This window comes from Podarcis gaigeae (genome assembly GCF_964106915.1).
Source record: "Podarcis gaigeae genome assembly, chromosome: Z".
NCBI lineage: Eukaryota > Metazoa > Chordata > Lepidosauria > Squamata > Lacertidae > Podarcis > Podarcis gaigeae.
Window position 1 is genome coordinate 14,498,662 of NC_139691.1, and position 22,002 is coordinate 14,520,663.

Genomic DNA, 22,002 nt, shown 5'->3' on the forward strand with positions numbered 1-22,002 from the left:
ACACGGTGGGGTTTTTTTGTAGGAGAACAGTTAGGATCAGGACCAGGGAGGGGGGATGCACACATGACGCTGTGACATCCTGACATCACACACATCCTGAAAGAGGTGCCAGGGTTCTGATGGATGCTGGAGCCCTCCTGCCTCGTTTGCAAATCTGGGCGGGCTTTGGGAAGGTGATGGGAGGACTCTTGAACCCATCAGAGCATTGCGCCTCCCTCCCTCCCTAAGCCAGGCAGAAGCTTTGTGGGCTTTAAGAAGGAGAGCCAGGGAAACATTTAGGGGACCAGCCTAGTCCATTGATCGCACACCACTGAATTATACAAATAAAACGTATGATTATTTAAATATAGATTCTGGACACACCATACAAGCTAAAGCTTGCGCTTTTTGAAACAGGCAGACAAGCAAAATAAGTTTCAATATCTTGAACTAATGGCATATCAGCTTGTTAATTTGTTTATTGCTTAATAAAGGTAAAGGGACCCCTGACCATTACGTCCAGTCATGGCCGGCTCTGGGGTTGCGGCGCTCATCTCGCTTTATTGGCGAACCAGAGCAGCGCACGGAAACACCATTTACCTTCCCGCTGGAACGGTACCTATTCATCTACTTGCACTTTGACGTGCTTTCGAACTGCTGGGTTGGCAGGAGAAGGGACCTAGCGACGGGAGCTCACCCCGTCATGGGGATTCAAACCGCCGACCTAGTGATTGGCAAGTCCTAGGCTCTGTGGTTTAACCTACAGCGCCACCCGCGTCCCTTATTGCTTAATACTGATCAATAAAAAAACTGTTTGCCTGTAACCTGCAAGAGAAAAATTCCTGGGGGAAAACACTGAATGTATTTATTTGCCAGAAGAAAGAAACATTCTTAGGGCTGGAGGAAAGATTTCTTCATTCTATTTGATCACCCAATTTTCCAGTAGCCCTCTGGTTGGGCAGCAATGAGCTTAGACTCTCCTGGAGAAGATGACTTGAGCCAACTGGGGCTATTTGGGAACAGATATTTTTAGGATGTTGCAAACTGCTTAGAGATTTTCTTTAAAAAAAATGAGGCAACACATAAATTATATAAAACAAATAAAAATAAGGGAAAGTTATAAGGATCTCAAAGAGAGGCAAAGTTCTTACAGCAGGGCCCCTTCTTAACTAGTTCTCTTGGAATCTTTGCATTTTCAATGAAGTGTGAGGACCTCTACGTCTGTTCCTTTTACTCAAGTCTAGAAAACAGGGTAACAGTCTTCTGTGCAAAGCAACAACTGAATATGATGCTTCGTTTACTTACTGAAGCCAGTTTAGGTATGTCAAGATCCTAGATTATAAATCCTGATAGCTTTCCCACTCTGATCCTAATCAAAAATGAAATTCAGAGAAGGAACATCTATTTCAAAAGCAATGATATCTCATTCCCAAGAGGGATCATAATGACCAAATACTTGTCAAGATTCTTCACACATGCATCATTGCTCTAATGAAGTAAATAAAAAATGCTTCCCTTAATTGTATGAATGAAATCTCTCTGGAGAAAACTGGATACCTGAAGTAACAATATAAGAAGTGTTATAGAGAAATTTTGTAGAGTAAATCTTGTGGCCTGGGTAAAATGCAGTTCTCTGAGACCATTAACATATTTCAATTTCACTTGCCATACCAAAGCAAATTAGAAATGTTTGAATACAATTAGAAATTATCTATTAAATTCACATGGAATTATGGCTTATTACAAGACAAAAAAAGTTCACCTCAATGCTGTTCTTGGACTCCTACGGTTAACAATTAATGACACTTTATTGCTGTTAAACTCAATATCTGTGTCTGATCAATACCAAGCTACCAAAGCAGTCTAACAAGTCTGAAACTCCCCTACAAGTACCTATTGATTTTTTTTAAGGCATGCAACAAAATGACCTACACAAATAACTGAGAATGAAACAGATAATTTAATAAACTAGAGAAAGTACAATGTTATTTCCCTTGGCTTCAATGTCAGAAAATCATAACTCATTATTGGTAGTTAGCACTCTTTTAAGGAGGGGGTTCTATATACAAAGGTGTGACTGCACAATAGTTCTGGTTCCCACATCTCAAAAGGATATCGTAGGGCTACAAAATGTTCAGAAAAGAGCAGTCAAACTGATAAGACTGGAACTGCTCCCCAATGAAAAAAGGGTACAGTTTTGGGGGCTTTCTCATTCAGAGAAAAGACACATAAGAGGAGATATGTAAGAGATTAATAAAACCCTGCATTGTGTGGAGAAAGTGGTCAGAGAAGTTTTTCTCCCTCTCTCAATACCAGAACCCAGGCCCATCAAATAAAGCTGAATGTTTAAAGAATGAGAAGACACATAAGGAAGTACTTTCGCACACAGCAAATTGTTAAACCTATGGAGCTCACTACCAAAAGATGTAGTCATGGCCACTAATTGGATGATTTTAAAAGAGAATTAGACAAATTCCTAGAGGATAAGGCTATCAATGGCTACCAGTCATGACTGGCAAACTTCAGTGGGTTGCATCCAAATAGGTTTATCTCAGAGTTGACACAATTAAGTCAATTGTGTCCATTGTTTTAAAAGATGTAATCTGAATAGGACTAACCTTGGATACAGCCCAATATTAGGACTAGTATGCTTCCAAAGAGCAGTTGCTAGAAAACACGTGGGGAGAGTGTTGTTGTGTTCAGGTCCTGCTTGCAGACTTCCCATTGGGCCATCTGGTTGCCCACTATGAGAACAAAAAGCTGGATCAGATGGGCCACTGGCTGGCCCAGCACAGCTCTTCTTATGTTATGTTCTTACACCCTATGATACCCTGCCATCACCCTCCCTGAGTGGCCAGTTGCTTTAGGGCACCTGCAAAGCCCAGCACAACACCAGGAACAAGTCCCCATAAATCAGCAACATAACAAAGCCCTATTCCAAAATGTGTGAACAGCCCAATTAGCTATGATAACCTCAACAGGCAAAAGAAAGTATGCAGTCTGCTGGAGGTTTACTTTTATCCATATATTTTGAATTTGTATTGAGATTTTTTTTCAATTTAAATTGCATTTTTTGGTTTTTCAAAAGAAACTTAAACATTCAAAAACACAATCATATACATTTCTAATAGACATCCTCCTCCCTTTTGTGGTTTCTTCTGAATTTAAATTTTCATACTGAATTTTCTACATTGCTCCATCTTTAATTATTCTTTAGTTTATCATAATAATCTGTTTAACTGCTTGTTTTACATTAATCCAGCTAATGAACTTATTTGCATACGCTGAGAAAATGTTTTATTTAAGTTTGGTTTTTTTGTCTTTTTAGCTCAATTCCTTGTATTACCCTTGTACTATTCATCCCTCCCCTATTTAGTTCACATAATTCAACTGCCTAAAAATCTTTGGCCAAGAACCTTATGTACCACACCTTCAATGGTTCTCTAAAATGCATTTTTGAAGAGTGATCAGAAGATTGTTTCCCCTTCCCCCAAAAAATCAAACAAGAAGCAGTTTGCAGCATGCAAATATTGCAGCAAAACAGGGAATAATTTGGTCTCAGCTCTAGCTGTAAGAGCAGTCTGGAAGGATGGGAAATTCCTTTACTAAGACCAATGGGATGACACATCTGCATTAGCAGATGGCAGGGTCAACAGCCCCTGCAAAGATTAACAGAAAAGGTGTCAAAAAGATGTGCCATTTTAGAGTAAAGATTATCAAACTACCTATTTAAGATAGGTGTCCTACTAAAAGAGTTCTCACAAAGCTTTGCTACTGCAGAATCCATGGGAACATCTTAGCAGGCACAGCCTCAGGCATGCACTGGGGCTAGGGCATACAAGTGACACGTCAAGGGCAAAGTGTGCATGAATATACAAGTAACAATAAAGGAAAGCAGCAAGTGAGAACAGTGTTTAATCTAACCTCAAGGTACATAGAAATAATGTGTTGCTAAGGTGGCATTCCCTAATACTTCAGGACTTAATTTACTGTATTTGGACAAGAAAATATGTCTCATGTAGACACACCATATTTCAAGAACTACAAAGTTCACCCTACAACAGAGCACAACAAGGCCATCATAGAATCATCTCTATTCACTAAAAATGTCTCTAAACTGCCATCTGGATGCTGAGAAAGCAGTGAAGTTTGCCATGCAGAACTGGGGGTGGAGTCTAATCTGAATTTCAGCTGCTTACATGCCAAAAAGTTCACCATTGGACAATCTATTTTAGAGAACTGCACTAGAATAAAAAAGTTCAACTATTTAAGCCCTCAAACAGCCACCCCTACTAATTCAGCCTGAATTAATAAAATGCTGTGACTCGAGAATTCAGCTGCAAATGCGTTAGCTCAGACAGATTTTTTTCACCCATTTCAACATCACAGAGCATAAGCTTTTGACACCAGTGTTATCCTACAGTGAATCCTCACATGCATTTAATTAATATTAGTTCCATGTATACATAACAAAGTGTATTCTTTGATGCCACCTACAATTAAAAGCACACTACAAATGATTGCTTGAAGACCCTACTAAACGTTTTTAGAAACAGAATACACATTTTTATTTCAAACCACAAAGGCAAGTGAAAACACTGCACCTAAAATTTTGGTGATGTCAAATGGACGGCACGTGATCAGTCCTGCTCTACAATGAAAATGGCCCATGGGGGTTAAGAGAGATTAGGATCTGGCCTACTAGTAGGAGCCAAAAATTCCTACCCCTGGTTGAGTCTTACATTTACAAGCTGACACACATCTCAGGCTGGCACACTCCCCTCTGCTCCTTGGCACAGTTCGTACAGTAGAGATTGAAAGCATTCACCATTAAACTGAGTAGTTTTCCCGTTACATCCATATTTCAGAAAAACCACCCAGAGGACTTGGGTTATTGGGTGGTATAGAAAAGCAACAGGAAAAACAAAAACAAAAACAAATTATGCTTAATCTAAACAAGCCTGTATCAAACTACAGCTTAACAATCTTGACTTGTTCAACCAAGCAGAGTTTAAAATTGAACAAACCAGTGTTTTCAAGTTCACATGTTATAGGGAACTCTCCACCTTTAACTGGATAATGGGTAGTATGTTCACTTAGGCTCATTCATACAACATGTCCAAATCAGGCCACTGCCTCTTTAGCTGTTATCTTTATAAGAACTTTAGCTCTTGAATATACTAAAATACACAGATTAGAGATCGTGTGGCATCTTAACTTGGCTTCTCTTTTTAAAAACACACACACACAAAAATAGATTTAAAGATGTAATTCATGTTTCCATATGCTTTTTGACAGGCAATTAGCCCACTTAAGTGTTTAACTAACAAAGCAAACACCGTATGGTTACACCCCTTTCCCCATCCCTTTTCATTTAACATTTGCTCATACACACAGACACCCTCTATTTCTGTTGTCCATCTGTTTGCAAGTGACATAAAGCTGGGCTGGGGGTTCCCTTGCAACCAACATAGTCAAAGTTGCATGCCACAACAGAAGAATTAGCTTTATCATATGCCAACTGAATCAAGTCTATTGGTCCACCTGCTGCACTTTTCAGTTTCCCACTCTATTTCAATCAATTTTCTCCTCTCCTCTCCCAGCCACTTTCTCTTCATCTGTCATTCAGCCCATTAGCCCATCAAGCTCAGTATTGGCTTGCAGTGGCTGGAACCAGCTCTCCAAGGTACCGAGCAGGAATCTTTCCCAGCCCTATTGGGAGATGCTACAGATTGGACCGCCCTGTGCAAGCAAACTAGGTGCTGTAGTACTGAGCTATGCCCCTTCCCCACTGGATTCAATGGGTTTTACCCTCAAGTTAAGCGCAAATACCTCAATGACAACTGCTCCCCATATGAACCAACAGGGACCCAGCGATCATCCTCTGAGGTCCTTCTTCATGTGCCTCCTCCATGAGAAGTGCAGAGAGTGGCAACAAGAGAATGTGCCTTTTCTGGGGTGGCTCCCCATTTGTGGAATGCTCTCCCCAGGGAGGCTCACCTTGTGCCTTCATTACATATCTTTAGGCACCAGGTGAAAACATTTCTCTTTTTCTTTTTCAATATAACTTTATTGAATAATACAATCAAATTTCCAGATATATCTGCAAAAAACACAATTGTTTACATATATGTCAAACATAAACTATGAAAGAAGATAGAAAATAAGAGAAAGGGGGGGAAAGAAAAGAAAGAAAAAAGAGAAAGAAATACTGGTTTCTATAAACAGTAAACAGAATTACTGTTTATGAAAACCTTTCTCTATAACCAAGCCTCTAATTAACCTTCTATGGTCTTTAAAAAATGTTTGTGAGAAAGGGGGGGGAGTTATTGGTTTGTTTATGTTTTATTATGTACCTTTGTGTTCTCATTTTGCTTTTTTAATGTTGTGAACCACCCTGTGAACTTCAGATGAAGGACGGTATACCAATATAATAAATAATCATAATCAAGCTATTTATATATCACAAGCTCAACAAGGAAGGCCCTTCTAATAATTTGGTTTCGTCTGCAGTTCTCTATCTACTGTAAGGTAAGTCACATTGAATTTAACAGCCCTTATTCTTTTTTATCCTGTTTTTATTAAGTTTTTTGTTAGGAACATAGATAAACAAACAACAATGTAGAATGAAACTGAAGCCACAAGTATGTTGCACACATTTTTTGTGAAGAGAAAACACCAATTCACACCTACAGTACATAGCTACATTTCAAATGTAGTTGTCCAAAAATATATTAGAGGTCTGTCCAAAAGTTTGTTTATGAGCAGGAGGCATTTATTCCTCTCCTCTGATGAGATACAAACACTAACAATGGATTCCAGTCCCCAAGGAATGCGTATTCTGACTTCAGCCCCCTAACTGTCCCATTCTGTTGCCTCATTTCTCAACCACCGCTACACATCAAACCTTTGATCATCAACTTTGCAATGGGATAGGAGGGTGCATTGGTCCAATGATGTGTAATATCCAAGCACACAGCAGCCAACAAAAATCCAATCCAATCTTTAATGGGACATATTTTTGAGCAGATGAGTGTACAGGACTCTATTAATAGGGAGTAAATTCATGAGTTGAAAAATACTGAAATATCCACATTCTTTTACCCCCCCCCCTTTTTTTACTCCTGCCCTTAAGTCCACATTTTATCCTAGCTCAGCGATGTGTTTTATGTGTACGATTGTTAACGCATGAGCAATCTGGGCAGAGAAGGAAAGGGAGCTGTCCTGGGCTCTCAGCTCATCAAATATACAACACACCAGCCACAAAGGGGTCAAAAATTAAAAATTAAATGCAGAGAGGCAAAAAGTATTTCCATGCATCACAGCAACTAAATGCTCTGCCCTTCCAAATGACAGCAAAGATTCAGACCAAAAACCCACTCCAGTGACTCCATATGTTCTTATTTAAAAACAGCTGCTGGAAGTGGGCAAAACCAATCCAACTAAATCAGTTTTGCATACATGCAAGAGTAAAACGTTGTCTCATGTTACTGCATCATAAAACAAGCAGGAAGTGAAAGAGATGGCCAGAGAAATTATTCTGAAGGAGCAAAGAGTTACAGGTGACAAGCCCTCTTGTTAGAACAGACAACTGAAGCATCAATACCAGCTGATGTAAACAATGGAGTTGAGAACAAATTACTGAATTCAAAACGAAGTGGTGATTAAAGGGCAACTGCTGAGTATTTAAGTGCTTTGAAACCAGTTTATCACAAAAACATAAAAAGGCATAAAGAAGTGCTTAAACCACATTCTGAAGGCAATTAAAGAGCACTAAATTAAAATAAAACTATACTTCCGCGTGCAGATGCAAAGGTGAGAGAGGACCTTGAGGTTTAGAGGCATTCCCAAAGAGGCAGAGGAGCTTATTGATGAAAGAATCATTAAGGAGTTAGCCAAATGGTTAGAGCTTCAAGAAGACGAAATAATTAAAGGCACAGAGAAAATATTCAGAGTGAAATCAGATGTTGCTAAAGCAAACAAATGGCCTGGAAACTGTTTGATATCTTTCAACTCGAGTCAAATTAGAGATAAAATTTTGCAAACCAGTAATAAAAGAAGACTCAGAATTGGGGAGAAAGACATTATTATCCTAAAGGAGATTCCTTCACACCTGTTGAGAGAGAGAGACAACTATACATTTCTGGCTGAAGCATTGAAGGCAAACTCCATTGTTTCTAGGTGGGAGTTTCTGGAGGGAATCTCCTTCTTTAAAGGGGAAATGCGGAGGTGTGTGACAGCAGACAAAGCTGCTTGAGTCCTGCTTGAGGGTTTGCCACAGGCATCTGGGTTCCCACTTTGAGAACATGATGCTGGACTAGTGGGCCATCAGCCTGATCTAGCAAGGTCTCCTTATATTTTTATGTGTGTAAGGATTACCCTAATATCACTTTTTTGAGGGTGACTACACAGGATACAAAGGTTCTGAGTAAAGAGGAATGCCCCCTTGATGCCAAAAAGATTGCACACCCTACTATAACAATCATTGTCCAACGGTGGGTTTGTCCAATACTAAGCAGGTATTTTCATCGATGAGAAACAGAGAAACCAGCTGCTATCATGTATATTAGGATAAAAACGTAAAATATATAGGGAAGTTATTCAACTAAGTTTTACTTAGAGCAGAGCCACTGAAATTAATTAGCACGCCTAAGTTAAAAAGGTAAAGGTAAAGGGACCCCTGACAGTAAAGTCCAGTCACGAACAACTCTGGGGTTGCGGCACTCATCTCGTTTTACTGGCCAAGGGAGCCGGCGTTTGTCCGCAGACAGTTTTTCCAGGTCATGTGGCCAGCATGACTAAGCTGCTTCTGGCGAAACCAGAGCAGTGCACGGAAACGCCATTTACCTTCCCACTGGAGCGGTACCTATTTATCTACTTGCACTTTGACGTGCTTTTGAACAGTATATGCCTAAGTTAGGTCCATTCATTTCAATGGGTCTACTATGAGTAAAACTTCGTTAAATAACATTCCACACAATGCTAAAGTAAAGGGAAACACAGTTTAAGCCTAGCCACTAACATGGTCGCTTGATACAGCCACCACCAGACAAGAAATATCTACTGTAACAGCTACCATATTGGCAAAAGGTTGTTCTTGTTGTCTGTAAGACACCTGGACTCCTGTCAGGGGGAAAGGCGGTTATAAATAAATAAATAAATAAATAAATCAACATGTGATTACATTTCAAGGTATTTTCCCAACAGTTTGAAGCATGATTCTGCTCCAGTGTTACAAGCTCCACCTTCAGTTTGATACAACTTTTGTAGGTAGCTACCTAGATATTATATAGCATTTTCTTGTACAATTCTAAAAGTTTAAAACTCTGTGGAACTCATTAGAACAAGCAAAGTTTTGTATTATGCAAGTCAGTCATGCATTTTATTTAAACATGTACACAGTTTAAAACATGAATGTCACCAGAGAGATAACTCCAATCAATTCTTAGAAGATGTCAAGGACTGAAAAAGCACCTCCTTATGCTTTTGGATGAGCTTTTTAAACACTTACACGTAGAAGAGGAGCACACAAATTTGTTGAGGATGGAGGATACAATTTTGCTTAACCCATCTCCATCATCAGCTTCTGTTAGCAGCCTCTTAAAACAAGGACAGGGTATAGATATAGCTGCCATAGTATCATTTCTCTTGCACCATAGCCCAGTGAGCTGCTTCTCTCTGCATCAAAGCAAGAGGTAGCTGAGATAGCAAAGCTGCAATAGCCATGAATTTCAAACCCCTCTATATAACAAAACTTTGACTAGCAATTAACATAAATACACTTCTTTTATTTCTTACCTTATTTGACCATTTATAAGCCTGAAGCAGCTGGCTGTAGAGGGGTGTTTTGTCCTGAACAGGATCTAAACTCAACAATCCACTATTGTGGAGAGGATGGTTCTCCGATGGCTTGCCTACAAGATTACTTAGACGTTCCAGTTCACTAAAATAAAATGAAAAGCCATTAAATTATGGTATTTAACACAGCATATTTTGTTAACTCTTATGTGATTTTGTCATATTTTACTACACAGTAGTAGCACCAGCAGGGCAGCTTCATTCACTGGGCTTCTCAACATTGCACATCACTGCTGGGTACCAAGAGTACGAGGGGCAAGGGGAAGGCACTGGGAAGCTCATTGTAGGTGCAGTGGTGGGAGCATTGGATATGTTTGTTTATAATTATATTTTGGGAATGATTCATGTTCTTATGTAGCTGCACTGTTTTATACTTTCTGGATGTCCCATGCTCATATTATAAAATAGTTGTGTTCTGTGTTCTAAATCAAGCACTTCTAGGAATTGGTTCTTTTTGTTTTCCAATGTATTTCTCATTAATAAAAAATTTGGTGTGCAACAAGCAATTTTTTTTAATGAAAGTTTGTCTCAGTGAAAAAAGTTTGAGAATCAGTGTCATAAGGCATCACCAGTAAAAAGAAACAAACTGGAAAGTTATAGGTGCTGGGAAAGACTCTGAGTCAGAGACCCTGGAGAACCACTCTTTTGCAACTGGTGTACAGGTCCCTTGACCAGGTCACATGCCCTCATCCAAGCTATCTCAAAACTGTCAGATTAATAGGAGACAAATATAGGATCCCCAAATGCGCATTTGGACCATGCGTCTAAAAAGTTTGAAGACTTTCAGTACAGACAGGGGAGCAAGGTAGATGCATTCTCCAGCTCTCTTTATACTTCATACCCTCAAGTGTTTTCACCTGGTTGGAATGCATTGTGGAAAGAAGCAAAGAAAATCTATAAAAAATCATTTACAAAAAAAGAGAAACGTGTTCCTGAACTAAGTTAATGCCTCCAGCTTTTATGGATGGAGGATAGAGAGATGGTTTGAGAAAGTAGTCTACTGTGCAAAAGTAACATTTATACCTGTTGCTCCACCCACTTTTGCCTCTAGCCACCCACCCACCACAGACATGTGGCCCTCAGAAGGCTGCCTAGCAGGGAATGTGGCATTTCATGACACTTCTGGTTAGCATCCTCTTTCTTTCCCATTAACCTATCTTTTTCCAGTTTTTGCCCCTGGGTCTGCTGGTCATTCCCCAGCACCTGACAGTCACAGCAACACCCCAACCTCTTAAGACAACACATCCAACAATTAACAACCATGCTCCCTTCTAGCTTGCCCCAAACCATATAGCATCCAGAAGATGCCTCTGGACCTAGAGGTTTCACTGTTGTGCTGTGCAGAGCATGCCATCTCCAGTTAACAACAGCATTGCTGTGGCTTGTCCAAACAGCACAGAATTCAGAAGGGAGATGGTCCCAGAACCTGTATGGTTCCAGAACAGTGTGCAGCTGTGGCAAGCATGGCATCTCCAACAACAAACCTTGCCCAAGACCACAAAGCTTTCAGAAGGTAGACCATCCCTGCTGTGGAAGTTCCACTGCATAGGTGTGGAGAGCATCTCCAAATATCAACCACTACCCTTTGTGGCTTGCCTTAAACCAAGTTGTATTCAGAAGAAAGTATTGTCTCTGCACATGGAGGTTGCACTGCAAAACTGTAGACAGCATGGCATCTCCAATTAATTAACAGCAGCTACTCTCCCTTGTGGCTTGCTATGAACGAAGCAGCATTAACCTGCCCGTGGTGATTTCCACGGCATAACTCTTCAACGAACAGCAACAGCAACCCTCCCTTAAGGCTTGCCCAAACCCACATAACCTTCATAAAACAGACTGTTCCTGAACGTGGAAGTTCCACTGCTCAGTTGTCACAGCGAATTAGCATTTCACTGCACTATTGAATTCCATATCTAATTGGGGGGTCGCCTTTTTCTCAAGCATTTCTAGCCTTGTGGGAACCATCTCCCCATCCCAGAAACGGGAGGAAGGGAGGGGGGAGTGTCGCTCAGGGCAACCTCCTCCTCGGCAGGTCTTTTTCCTCTTTCCCTTCCTCCTCACCCCAAGTCTCGGCTGACGGAGTGGAGGCTCTCTTGGAAGCTGGAGACGAAGCTCTTCTCTCGGCCCTCCAAAGCCTCCTTGTTGCGCCTGCCGTCCTTGAGGCAATCGAAGACGCGCGTGACGCTGGAGCGCAGCGCCTGGATAGCCGAGATAGCCTGGGCAAAAGCCTCCAGGTTGACCCCGGCGCTTAACACCCCATCCGCCATCTTTGGTCAGCAACCTCCTGTCGGAAAGCCGGAGCGCGAGGATGTAATGAGAGGAGCGCGGGGAGGAGGACCCCGCCGCCGCCGCAAAGCAGGCTGGGAGATGTAGTGCACGGAACTTGGGCAAAAGAGACTGAGGGACGCTGCGGTCGCAAAGCAGCCTGGGAGACATACCCCCCTCCCTCCCCAAAAAAGCGCGGAGAATGAAAACCTAAAGGGCAAGAAGACACAAAGCAGCCACAAAGCAGGCTGGGTGATGTAGTCCGCGGGGCAGAGAGAAGTTTTTCAGGAGATTGAGATGCGTGTGATTGAAATCAGAGTGGTTTGTTTGCCTCCTGTCTGCCAGGTTACCTGATTAATGGTCACTTGATTGGATTGCCTGGGGAGCCTGGCCGGTCTTTTGTAATGTTAAATACTTAGTTCCTGAGCCAGGTCACAGCCTCACACCCTATTCATATCTTAAATGTGCCCTTAAGACAGGATTTGTGAAGGAAAAGACAATGGGGAGGCTTTTCCATTTTCCTTTGACCTTGCAGAGAAAACATTTGCTTAGTTTGGGAATCAAAATGGTTTCAGGTCGGTCTTCCTGTGCTGATCTATGTACGCGCTTGGTTGGTACACTTATGAACATTTAACATATATCTAAGGCGCATGGGACGTGGGTGGCGCTGTGGGTAAAACCTCAGTGCCTAGGACTTGCTGATCGTAAGGTCAGCAGTTCGAATCCCCGCGGCGGGGTGAGCTCTCATCGTTCAGTCCCAGCTCCTGCCCACCTAGCAGTTCGAAAGCACCCCCTAAGTGCAAGTAGATAAGTAGGTACTGCTTTATAGCGGGAAGGTAAACGGCGTTTCCGTGTGCGTCACTGGTGCTGGCTCCCAGCTGCAGCTTTGTCACGCTGGCCACGTGACCCGGAAGCGTCTTTGGACGGCGCCGGCTCCCGGCCTCTTGAGCGAGATGAGCACGCAACCCTAGAGTCGGTCACGACTGGCCCGTACAGGCAGGGGTACATTTACCTTTAAGACCTCAAAATTCCTATCACACCAGTCACAATGAATATTGCTTCCATTGTTTTATCTTATGATTCATCCACATCTGGGCACTAGAGATGGCAAATTAGAGACAGAAAGAACATTTTCCTTCCTTGAAACTACCAGTGAGGCAAGATAGTAACTTAACTCATTGCCCCAAAAGAGGATATACATCCCCCCCTCTTCTTTCCTCTTAAGGAGCTTAAGGTAACATAAATGCTTCTCATCTTCTCCATTTTGTGCTCATAACAAACTTGTGAAGCAGGTAAGCCCTGATAGATAGTGGCTGGCCCAAAGTAATCCAGTGGGCTTCATGTCTGAGTGGAGATTTGAACCATTGTTGCCTAGGTCCTGGTCCCAACAGGAGGTACAAATTTGCATATAATCTCTTTATAGACATTTAGACAGATATTTGCATGTTTAAAAATCAAGGCAGTTAATTTCCCATGTAATTAACCTCAAATAAATCATTCAGTTAAGTCCAAGATTGGATCACCCAAATCAGTACTACTATAAATTTTCCCCAATTTGTTTTGCACCCAATCTCCAAAATAAATTTCCCTTCAGTTTATTGATTCCCCCCCCCCCCAATTCATTATCAGTCACCACTTCATTCCTCTATCCCCATCCCAGAAATGAAATTAATGAACAGCATGCACTTTGGATGATGGAAAGAGAACACTATCTTGCACAGCCATTGAAATACTCTGCTGTCCAAAGGAGTACTGGGGAATCTGGTCCTCCAGGTGCTCTTTGACTCCTGCTCCCATTGTCCTTGACCACTGACTGGCAAGAGTTGATGGGAGTTGGAGTCCAACATGTGGAGGACAGCAGTTTCTCTCCCCCCCCCCCCCGGTAGCATAGGGTGAGAGACAATCATCTGCCCCTACTTATTCTACCACTGTTATAGAAAAAAATGGGATTGGTGTTTACAGCCTAGCTCTCCATCAAGGGATTCAGTGTCAGTCAGGGAAAATTGAGTGGAGTCAGGATCCAGTGAAAGCAAAAAAGATCTTTATTTTTCTGCTGCAACAGAGTTCACACACACACACACACACACACACACACACACATCACCTTTCAAGGACCCAGAGCAAAGGTGTGCAAGAACTTTTGAAGACTTTAGATTAGAAAGTCTTAGCCCAGCCCCTTAGCCAAAGACCATCCAAAATGCATTATACATATATCAAAGAAAAAGGTGATCTACAACAGAAATTTGATAGTGTGGCTTGTCTCTCTTGCATTACTGATTGCATTACCAGTTTACTTTGAGCCAGTCTTTTGAGATGGTAAATACTTTAGTGCTTCAATCCAAGTCACAGGCACACCCTATTCATATACAAAATACACCATTAAGAAACTGTTGCAGGAATTTATGTATAGGTTGGGGGGGTTGCCCCTCCAGCAGATATCATACACATGCAGCCCACTACCAAAATCAGCACTAGCACTTTTGTGACTTATGTTATTTGTCCCCACAAAACACTTCTTCACAGTTTCTTCCTATCTATTCAAAGGGCCTTTGCTACACAATACCAAATGTAACAATTCACTAATAAGTGTATCTATATACTCGTTCACTGGGAAAACTTCAGAAATTCATATAGACATGTGAGCTCAGCTACTCAGCAGCCCCTCTGCATGAGTGATACCGTAATGCTGGCATCCTGATACCTGAGTGCCAGACAGGTAGCTATTCCAGAAATAACAAACCAGATGAAGACAAAAGGGTGTGATTAACTTGGCTGGGAAGCAGGGAAATGTAAATATCTCTTTTGTTACACTTGATGGGTGTTTGGTGGAGGGCAAGGAGAACCATGGGGCAGGGTTCAGGATGCTCAGATTACTGCCACCAGACCTCCCCTTTCATGATGTAACCATGTTGTATTAGTGATGTAGTTTGGGGGGTGTAACAAGGGGATTAGCAGCTAATAAAAGTTTCGGTTCTCATTTGTTTGGGGCTTCCCTCTTGTTCCACCTTGTTGCAGGTGGGAGTCCTGTAGCAACAGTCTTCAGTAAAGACCAAGCCTACTGGCTGCTGTTTTGCTCTGGTATTCCTGGCTGGTGTCCTTGTTTTTTGTCCAAGGGAGTCCTCAGATTTCTCCGTTAACAATAGGATTTGTAGCATTTGTAAGTGAAAAGAACTACTGGGAAAGATTTCTCCAAGATATTTCCTTCTGCAGAGGAAACATAGAGTCTTTAGGAGAGCCAAGATGGCTTCAGGATTGCTCACCTGTACTTTTTCCAACATGTGGTTTATATACTTACGTATGTGTGTTTACCTTGTGCACTTATGAACGTTTATTTTATTTTTGAGACCTTGGAAATCTTTTAACACCATAATTCTTACGAGCTCTACGCTAATCACTGGCCCTGCCCCATTGGTAGGTTTACAGCACAATCCTACTCATGACTTCCTCAATACATCCCTTGGAGCAGATAGGAGTTCAGGTAATGATTGTTCACTTCCACCACCATACATTATAATAACTTTTCCAGCTCTCTCAGTCAGCCATAAGATACACAGCCTCATGTTCTCAACAAGAGAATGAGAAGATATGAGTGCTCCAGCAATTTTTCCTCATGTTTTTCCACTTATAAATTCTGCAGAAACACAAAGCTATCCTTAGGATGTGCTAATTTTGTCCACATAACTTCTTTGCACTATATTTATTTTTAGACCATTTTCCTGGAGAATGGCTTTATTCCCTTTTCTTCTATGCTCTACACATAATACTTAAAACATTGTGTGGGAATAAAGTGCTGACACTCATCGTCTGTTTTACATAATGCCCTGGGGAACCAGGCTGTCTTTACTCCATCTGTTGTCTTGTGATGTAAGGCTTCCCACATTTAGAATTCATAGATACTCAGGGTTTGTCTATGTGTTGTAACTTTGTCTATGTGTTGTCTAAGGTCCATTGTGGAGCTTGCACTGGTTTAACCAGCACCAGACCTGCAGGTTCTGTACTGATAAACTTGGTGAGTTGGTAGAGACACTGCTGGTTGCTTTCTTTGGAGAGAGTTCAACATGAATCACTTTGCAGAATGGCAGACATTTGACCATGGCTTATGCAAGAGCTGCAGGAACCTTCTGGCTGTACACTTCCCTCTCCTGTGTGGCTGGGAGGAGGACTTTAACCTTTTATTACACATAACCATTGTTACCCATTTTGTACAAACTAGGGATCATGGTTTAACATAGTGGTTCTCAAAGGCTGTGGCACACCACAATGGTGTGGCAGGACAGGAGGGGATGGAAAGTGTAGAATAGTATGGTACATTAAAAAAAAAACTGATTTGGAGAATATAGATAGATATATTTTCAAAATGAGAGCAAGAGCATCAAGTAATACTGAGGACAATCCTAGTTGAAATCCAGAATCACAGTTTGAGCAGGATTGTCTATTCTACAGTTCTCCATGACATATTGTTGTGAACAAAGATTTCAAAGTGACAAATATGAAAGATCAGAAAAGAGAAAGGCTTCTTTGCAGTGCCATAGCTAGGGGTGGGGTGGGGGCTAGCCGAGCTTTTTTGCCTTGAGTGAAGCCTCCAGAGGGGTGCCATAGGGCTTCCCAATCTACGTGTGTATGCAAATGTGCATGGGGATGCCAAACTATGGTTACCAGATTTTCTTCAATGAATCCGGGGATACTTTTTTTTTTTTTTTTAAGCTGAGTAGCAACAGGGAGTCAGTAGTGGGGATGGTGAGGCAAAAGACCCTGGGACCAAGCACACATGCATATTGTTTAAAGGTGCAAAGCCCTTCTTTCGCAACCTGTGAAACATAAATGCGCAGAATTTAAAAAAGGACACTGGGCAACGGCGTGCTGCCCGCCTGTGACTCCCAAGCCTTCCCCGATCTCCTGAGCCTTTCCCCCTTTGTTTGGGGGAGGCTCGGGAGTTATGGGCAGGTGGCTGTTGCCCAGGAGGGATGCAAGGCGCATGGTTTCCCTGCCAGGCAAGGTGCAAAGCCGTTCTTTTGCACCCTGTGAAACATAAAGGCACAGAGGTTTTTTAAAAAACTGGGCAACGGCCGACCGCAACTCCCGACCCTCCCCCGATCAGTCAGAACAAAGGGGGTAGGGGGCAGGAGATCTGTACCGCCAGATGTCCCTGGTTCCCCTTCAGCAGTGGTGGCGGCAGCCTCAGCAGCCCAGAGCCAGCCTGGTAGTACAATTGGCTCTGGCTGGCTTCAGGAGCTGCTCGTTGCCCGCTGCCATGGCACCCACTATTTTTCCTCTCCAGAAGTCCCCATATGATGTATTTCGCACAATACACATCATATGGTGACTTCCAGCGAAGAAAAATGCCAGGCATCACGGCAGTGAGCAGTTCCTGAAGCCAGCCAGAGCCAACTTCGCTGCCAGGCTGGCTCCGGGCTGCTGAGGCTGCCACTGCCACGTTTTCTGGGGACATTCCGGGGATGGAATTTGTCCGGGGACAGACTTGCAAATCGGGGACGACTGGTAACCCTATGTCAAACTGGATCCCCAGTAAAATAAATTCCAGTTCCGCCCCTGCTTCTTTGTATTGATGAGGAGATGAGAGTTCGTCTCAAAAATTAGACCTAATATAAACGAGATTACCCAGCAAAAGCAAACTCACAACTCTCATCGTGTTTGTATACATTCTTAAGGTCACATATATAAGAGGCTCGTTTATAATTATATTTTGCACATGATTCATGTTTTTATGTAGCTGCATTGTTTTATTCTTTCTGGATGCCCCATGACCATACTATAAAGTAGATGTGTTCTACTGCTAGGAGTTGTTTCTTTTTGTTTTCCAATATATTTGTTATCAATAAAAAAAAGATTGTGTGGCACAAGCAAATTATTATTCTGAAAGTGTGGCCCAGAGGAAAAAGTTTGAGAACCACTGGTTTAACACTTGCTATGCTCATTTTCAAAACAAGCCAAAGTCAAACCTTGAGTTAATGAAGCTGACTTGTTTAACTGACAAAACAGTAAGCCATGGTTAAATAAAACTGAAATTATTATTATTATGTATTTATTTATTTATACCCTGCCTTTTTACCTTGAGAAGAAAAGAGGGGGAGTGGACTTGCTACGACTTGTGCACATATGAATACGACCAATAAGAGCTACAAAGCTGCAGTTAAGCATACAGTATTTTATTGTATTTTGTCAGGGGAACCACCTTTGGAGCAACGACAACAACAATGTTCTACTTTGTGGCTTTAATTTGTGCACAATTTCATACTTCTTTATGGTACTTCTATGTGTTTTCTTACATAGTAATCTAGGACAGGGATGTTAGGATTCATTCCCCATGTTGCAGCCATGGGATTGTTTATATCACACGACGGTGTATGCTTTCATTCCACATTGTGGGAAGTGATGGAGACAGGATGTTTATATTACTGTGTTTCCGTGATGTAGGACGTTTGTCCTTTTGTTCTTTCTCTTTGCTGTCTGATGCTGAAGAGGAAGGAGCTGAGCTAAGATGCTCTGAGTTTGTATATGTAAATAAACATAGTTTAGCCAAAAAGCTGCACTACTGAGTCTGAACACTGACAGCCCATACTTTGCTGATCCTGAAGTGTGCTGATGCCTCTTGGCATCAGTCGCTGTGATGTTCGGGCTGAAGAAAGCTTTTGAATCTCCCGAAGGACTGACCAGGAGGGAGAGAACATGCCAGTCGGGCATGTGTCACTACTGGATTCCTACTCATGTGTAGGACCTCCTGAGAATGGTTATGGGCCCAGGGATCGTGGCCACAGAGGACAGCAGGCTCAGTGCCAGCCAGAAGGGACCGGGGACTGTTTCTGTCCTAGTTGAAGCCTCCGGTAACTGGTGGCTTATAACGCCTCAATTGCTCTATAGCTGTAAACATGTGTTTAATAAAGTTTGCTCACACTTCAACTTGCAAGAAAAGGAAGCAGTGAGTTTTTGTTTTTCATTAAGAGTGTGTAAATTTGGGGCTTTTATGTGCTTATATTTCCCCTCTTATATTTACATTGCTAAACACTTAACATTTAGGCAGTAACAAATTTAAAGTATAGTACAGCTATTACCCAATCTTGGAGAATTCAAGTAGAAGGCACCCTACTGCTTAGAACTCCCAGTATTAACAGCTGGAGAATATAAAAATGGAAGTTCAGAATGCAGATGCTTTTGTTCTTAATTACATATTCTTTATATTGCAGAGGATCCATTATGCATGGAGAGAGCCAGTGTAGTGTACTGTAGTGATCAGAGTATTGGTCTAGATCTAGATTACAATGGTGGGGAATATGTGGTCCTCCAGATGGATTCCCAGCTCCCAGCCAGCATGGCCAGTGATCAGGGACTACTGGACCTACAGTCTAGCAAAAACTGGAGGGCCACAATTTTAAAATGTGCATTCCCCCCATTCAACAATAAAGTATACTGTACTATTGTTTTGATTCTGAATATAAGGTATTAGTTCCATGTTCACATTAGTTCAGATGATCCCAAAGGGAGGGGGGAACACTTTTAATGGAGGAAGTTGTGGCCCAGAGTTTAAAATACTACAAAACCCAACTCAAAATAGAGCTTCTGTTTTGTAAAGCAAAAAGTTGGGGCAGAGATTGGAAGTGCTATAGCTGGAAATGATACTGGAACAAGGCACTTATATTGTGACAGAAGCATTGCTTTGGTACTGATTGAATGTTGATTTGATCAGAAGGGAGGCACTGCACTTATTACTAATCTAGTTGGCAACTTTCTGCCCCCCATCCTCCTGGTTTTTCCATCTTTGAAATCTGCATAATACACAGATTCAGCATGCTAGGAAAAACCTGCTCCTGTTGAATTTCTGCTGCTTCTGCCACCATTAAAAGCACAGGGATCTTTCTAGGCAAGAAATTGGTCTCCAAAATGCTAATGAAACATGGCGAGACAGTGGCAGGTGCTGCATACCCTCTTCAGGGCTCCAAATTGGGACGTTAGCTCTACTGGGCTCATTATAAGTTGAATATCTCTTGAACATTATTGCAGAGGCATTCAGTATTTGCTGACTCTCTAAATCTGCTTCGCATCTGCCAAGACCTATGTCACAATAGTCTAAGCTCATGCATATTTTCAGGACACCACTTAACATGTGTAACTGCTTAACTTAACCTTTTTGTATTCAAGGCACAGGGAGATCCTGCAGTAAGCTGAACCTGTATTTCCACTGCAAGGCCCATAATTTCCCCTCACGCACTAGCACTGATTTGTCGTATATTCTGGCAGCCTGAAAATTCTGGAGCAGCCTTCAGGTAAATTTAATAAATAAAAGGTTATTTTCTTATATTAAGTATAAAATTGAACAATGCAGTTAGGATAGCTCTCCCCCCCCCCATTTAAAAATGTGTGTTGTTCATTCAATTAATTTATGTTATGATCCCGCCAGAACGTTAGCGTTTAGTCACAATGGCAAATGATAACAATACCTTCTGGGATTGTCAAAGCTGTCAAAAGAGCATTTAAACTTTGTACTATCTGTTTTGGAGAAGAAGGCTAACACATTTAAGTGTTTGTGAAGTTGCTATAGGGAAATCATTTTTTAAAAAAACTAACAGCAACCTTAAATTGATATTTGTTATTTTCAGCAAAGGGGGGGAAATGAAAATTCCCTTTTGATTCTTTGGATGTATTAAGCAGTTATGTTTCTTTGGTTCTGTAGCACTGTCTGCTGCATCCAGGAATAAGAAACTTTATTATTTATATAGCACCATTTCCTTAAAGAATTGTATGGCTGAAGTGCCTCTATTGCTTCTTCCAATTATGCTGAACTTCATCTCAGTTTGCCAGCAACAGTCATTTCTGAAAGCATTTGCACTGGCTGCTAGTGAGCTAGCAAACCCACTTTAATATGCTGATTTTAATGCATAAAGCTCTAAATGGCTTAGTAGAACTCAGGTACTTGAAGAAGTCCCTTCCCCAATACTGAGTCCTATGGAGAGAGTTCTATGGTCAATTGGAAGCGACCCTGCTTGGGGTTCCACCAGCCAGTGTTGCTGGCAGGCTTATGGCACAGGACAAGCTATCCTTAGTGGCAGCACCTCATTTGTGAAACGTCCTCTTGAGTAACATTCAGCTGACTTCCACATTAACTCCGGCTTAAGTTAAGAACATATCTATTTATCCTTTGGGTTCTTAAGTTGATGCTAACTCTGGAGAAGATGATGCTGGTTATGTACTATTGCTGATTTGTGTTTAATATTTTTGTTTACCCTCTTGTATATTTTTATATCTCATTCTGTTGTAGAATCTATATTGTGAGTCACCCGGTGCTTGGAGGAAGGGCTGGGAAGAAAAACTACATAATAAAGACTTAATAAGGCAATTGGTCCAGATCCGGCCCCCGGGCCTTAGGTTGCCTACCCCTGAGTAAATGGAAAATCCACTTGGGGAGTGCTTAAAAAATAACAGGAGGGGGAAGCGTTAAATAGCCCCTGCCAATTCTCCATAGAGAATATGTGCTGTTAAATAGCAGTTAATGTGTACAGTGCTTAAAAAAAAATCAACTGCAGCCTCTTGAGTGGGTGTTGATAAGTATCAGGATCACAGCAGGCAAGGAAGGGGGATATCACTTTTGGGAAGCTACTGTTTGCATTGGAAGAGCATCCCTCATAAGCAATTTCAAAAGAAAGGGTGCAAACCTGATCATCATTACCCCTGCTTCCCCTTCACTATTTGCTATTTGCATTTTTTTTAAGTGCAGGTCAAATGCAAAGACACATTTAATGGTCATATCTTACTTTGCCCTCACTGTATGCTTTCTGTGAGCATTTATTCTTGCTCTTTCACACATTGTGTTTAAAAATGTGAAAGTTACTCAGATGTAGGGGAGAGAGAGGTTAAATAAATGACACAAATATTTATAAATGAGTGAAT

At 41.7% G+C, this 22,002-nt stretch overlaps 1 protein-coding gene across 4 annotated transcripts in view; it reads right to left on the reverse strand.

Annotated features, from left to right (window-relative positions):
• MED27 (mediator complex subunit 27) overlaps positions 1–12,208 on the reverse strand; it is a 171,027-nt gene extending 158,819 nt beyond the window's left edge. For all 4 annotated transcript variants that reach the window (XR_014560001.1, XR_014560002.1, XM_083721430.1 and 1 more), the window contains exons 1-2: positions 11,899–12,208; positions 9,778–9,922 (exon numbers count right to left, since the gene is read on the reverse strand). Coding sequence is in view for 2 of the 4 variants with exons in the window: in XM_083721430.1 (XP_083577556.1) it covers positions 9,778–9,922; positions 11,899–12,104 (351 nt within the window). In the remaining 2 variants the exon portion in view is untranslated. The remainder of the gene's footprint in view (positions 1–9,777; positions 9,923–11,898) is intronic.
• Positions 12,209–22,002: the final 9,794 nt, after the last annotated feature.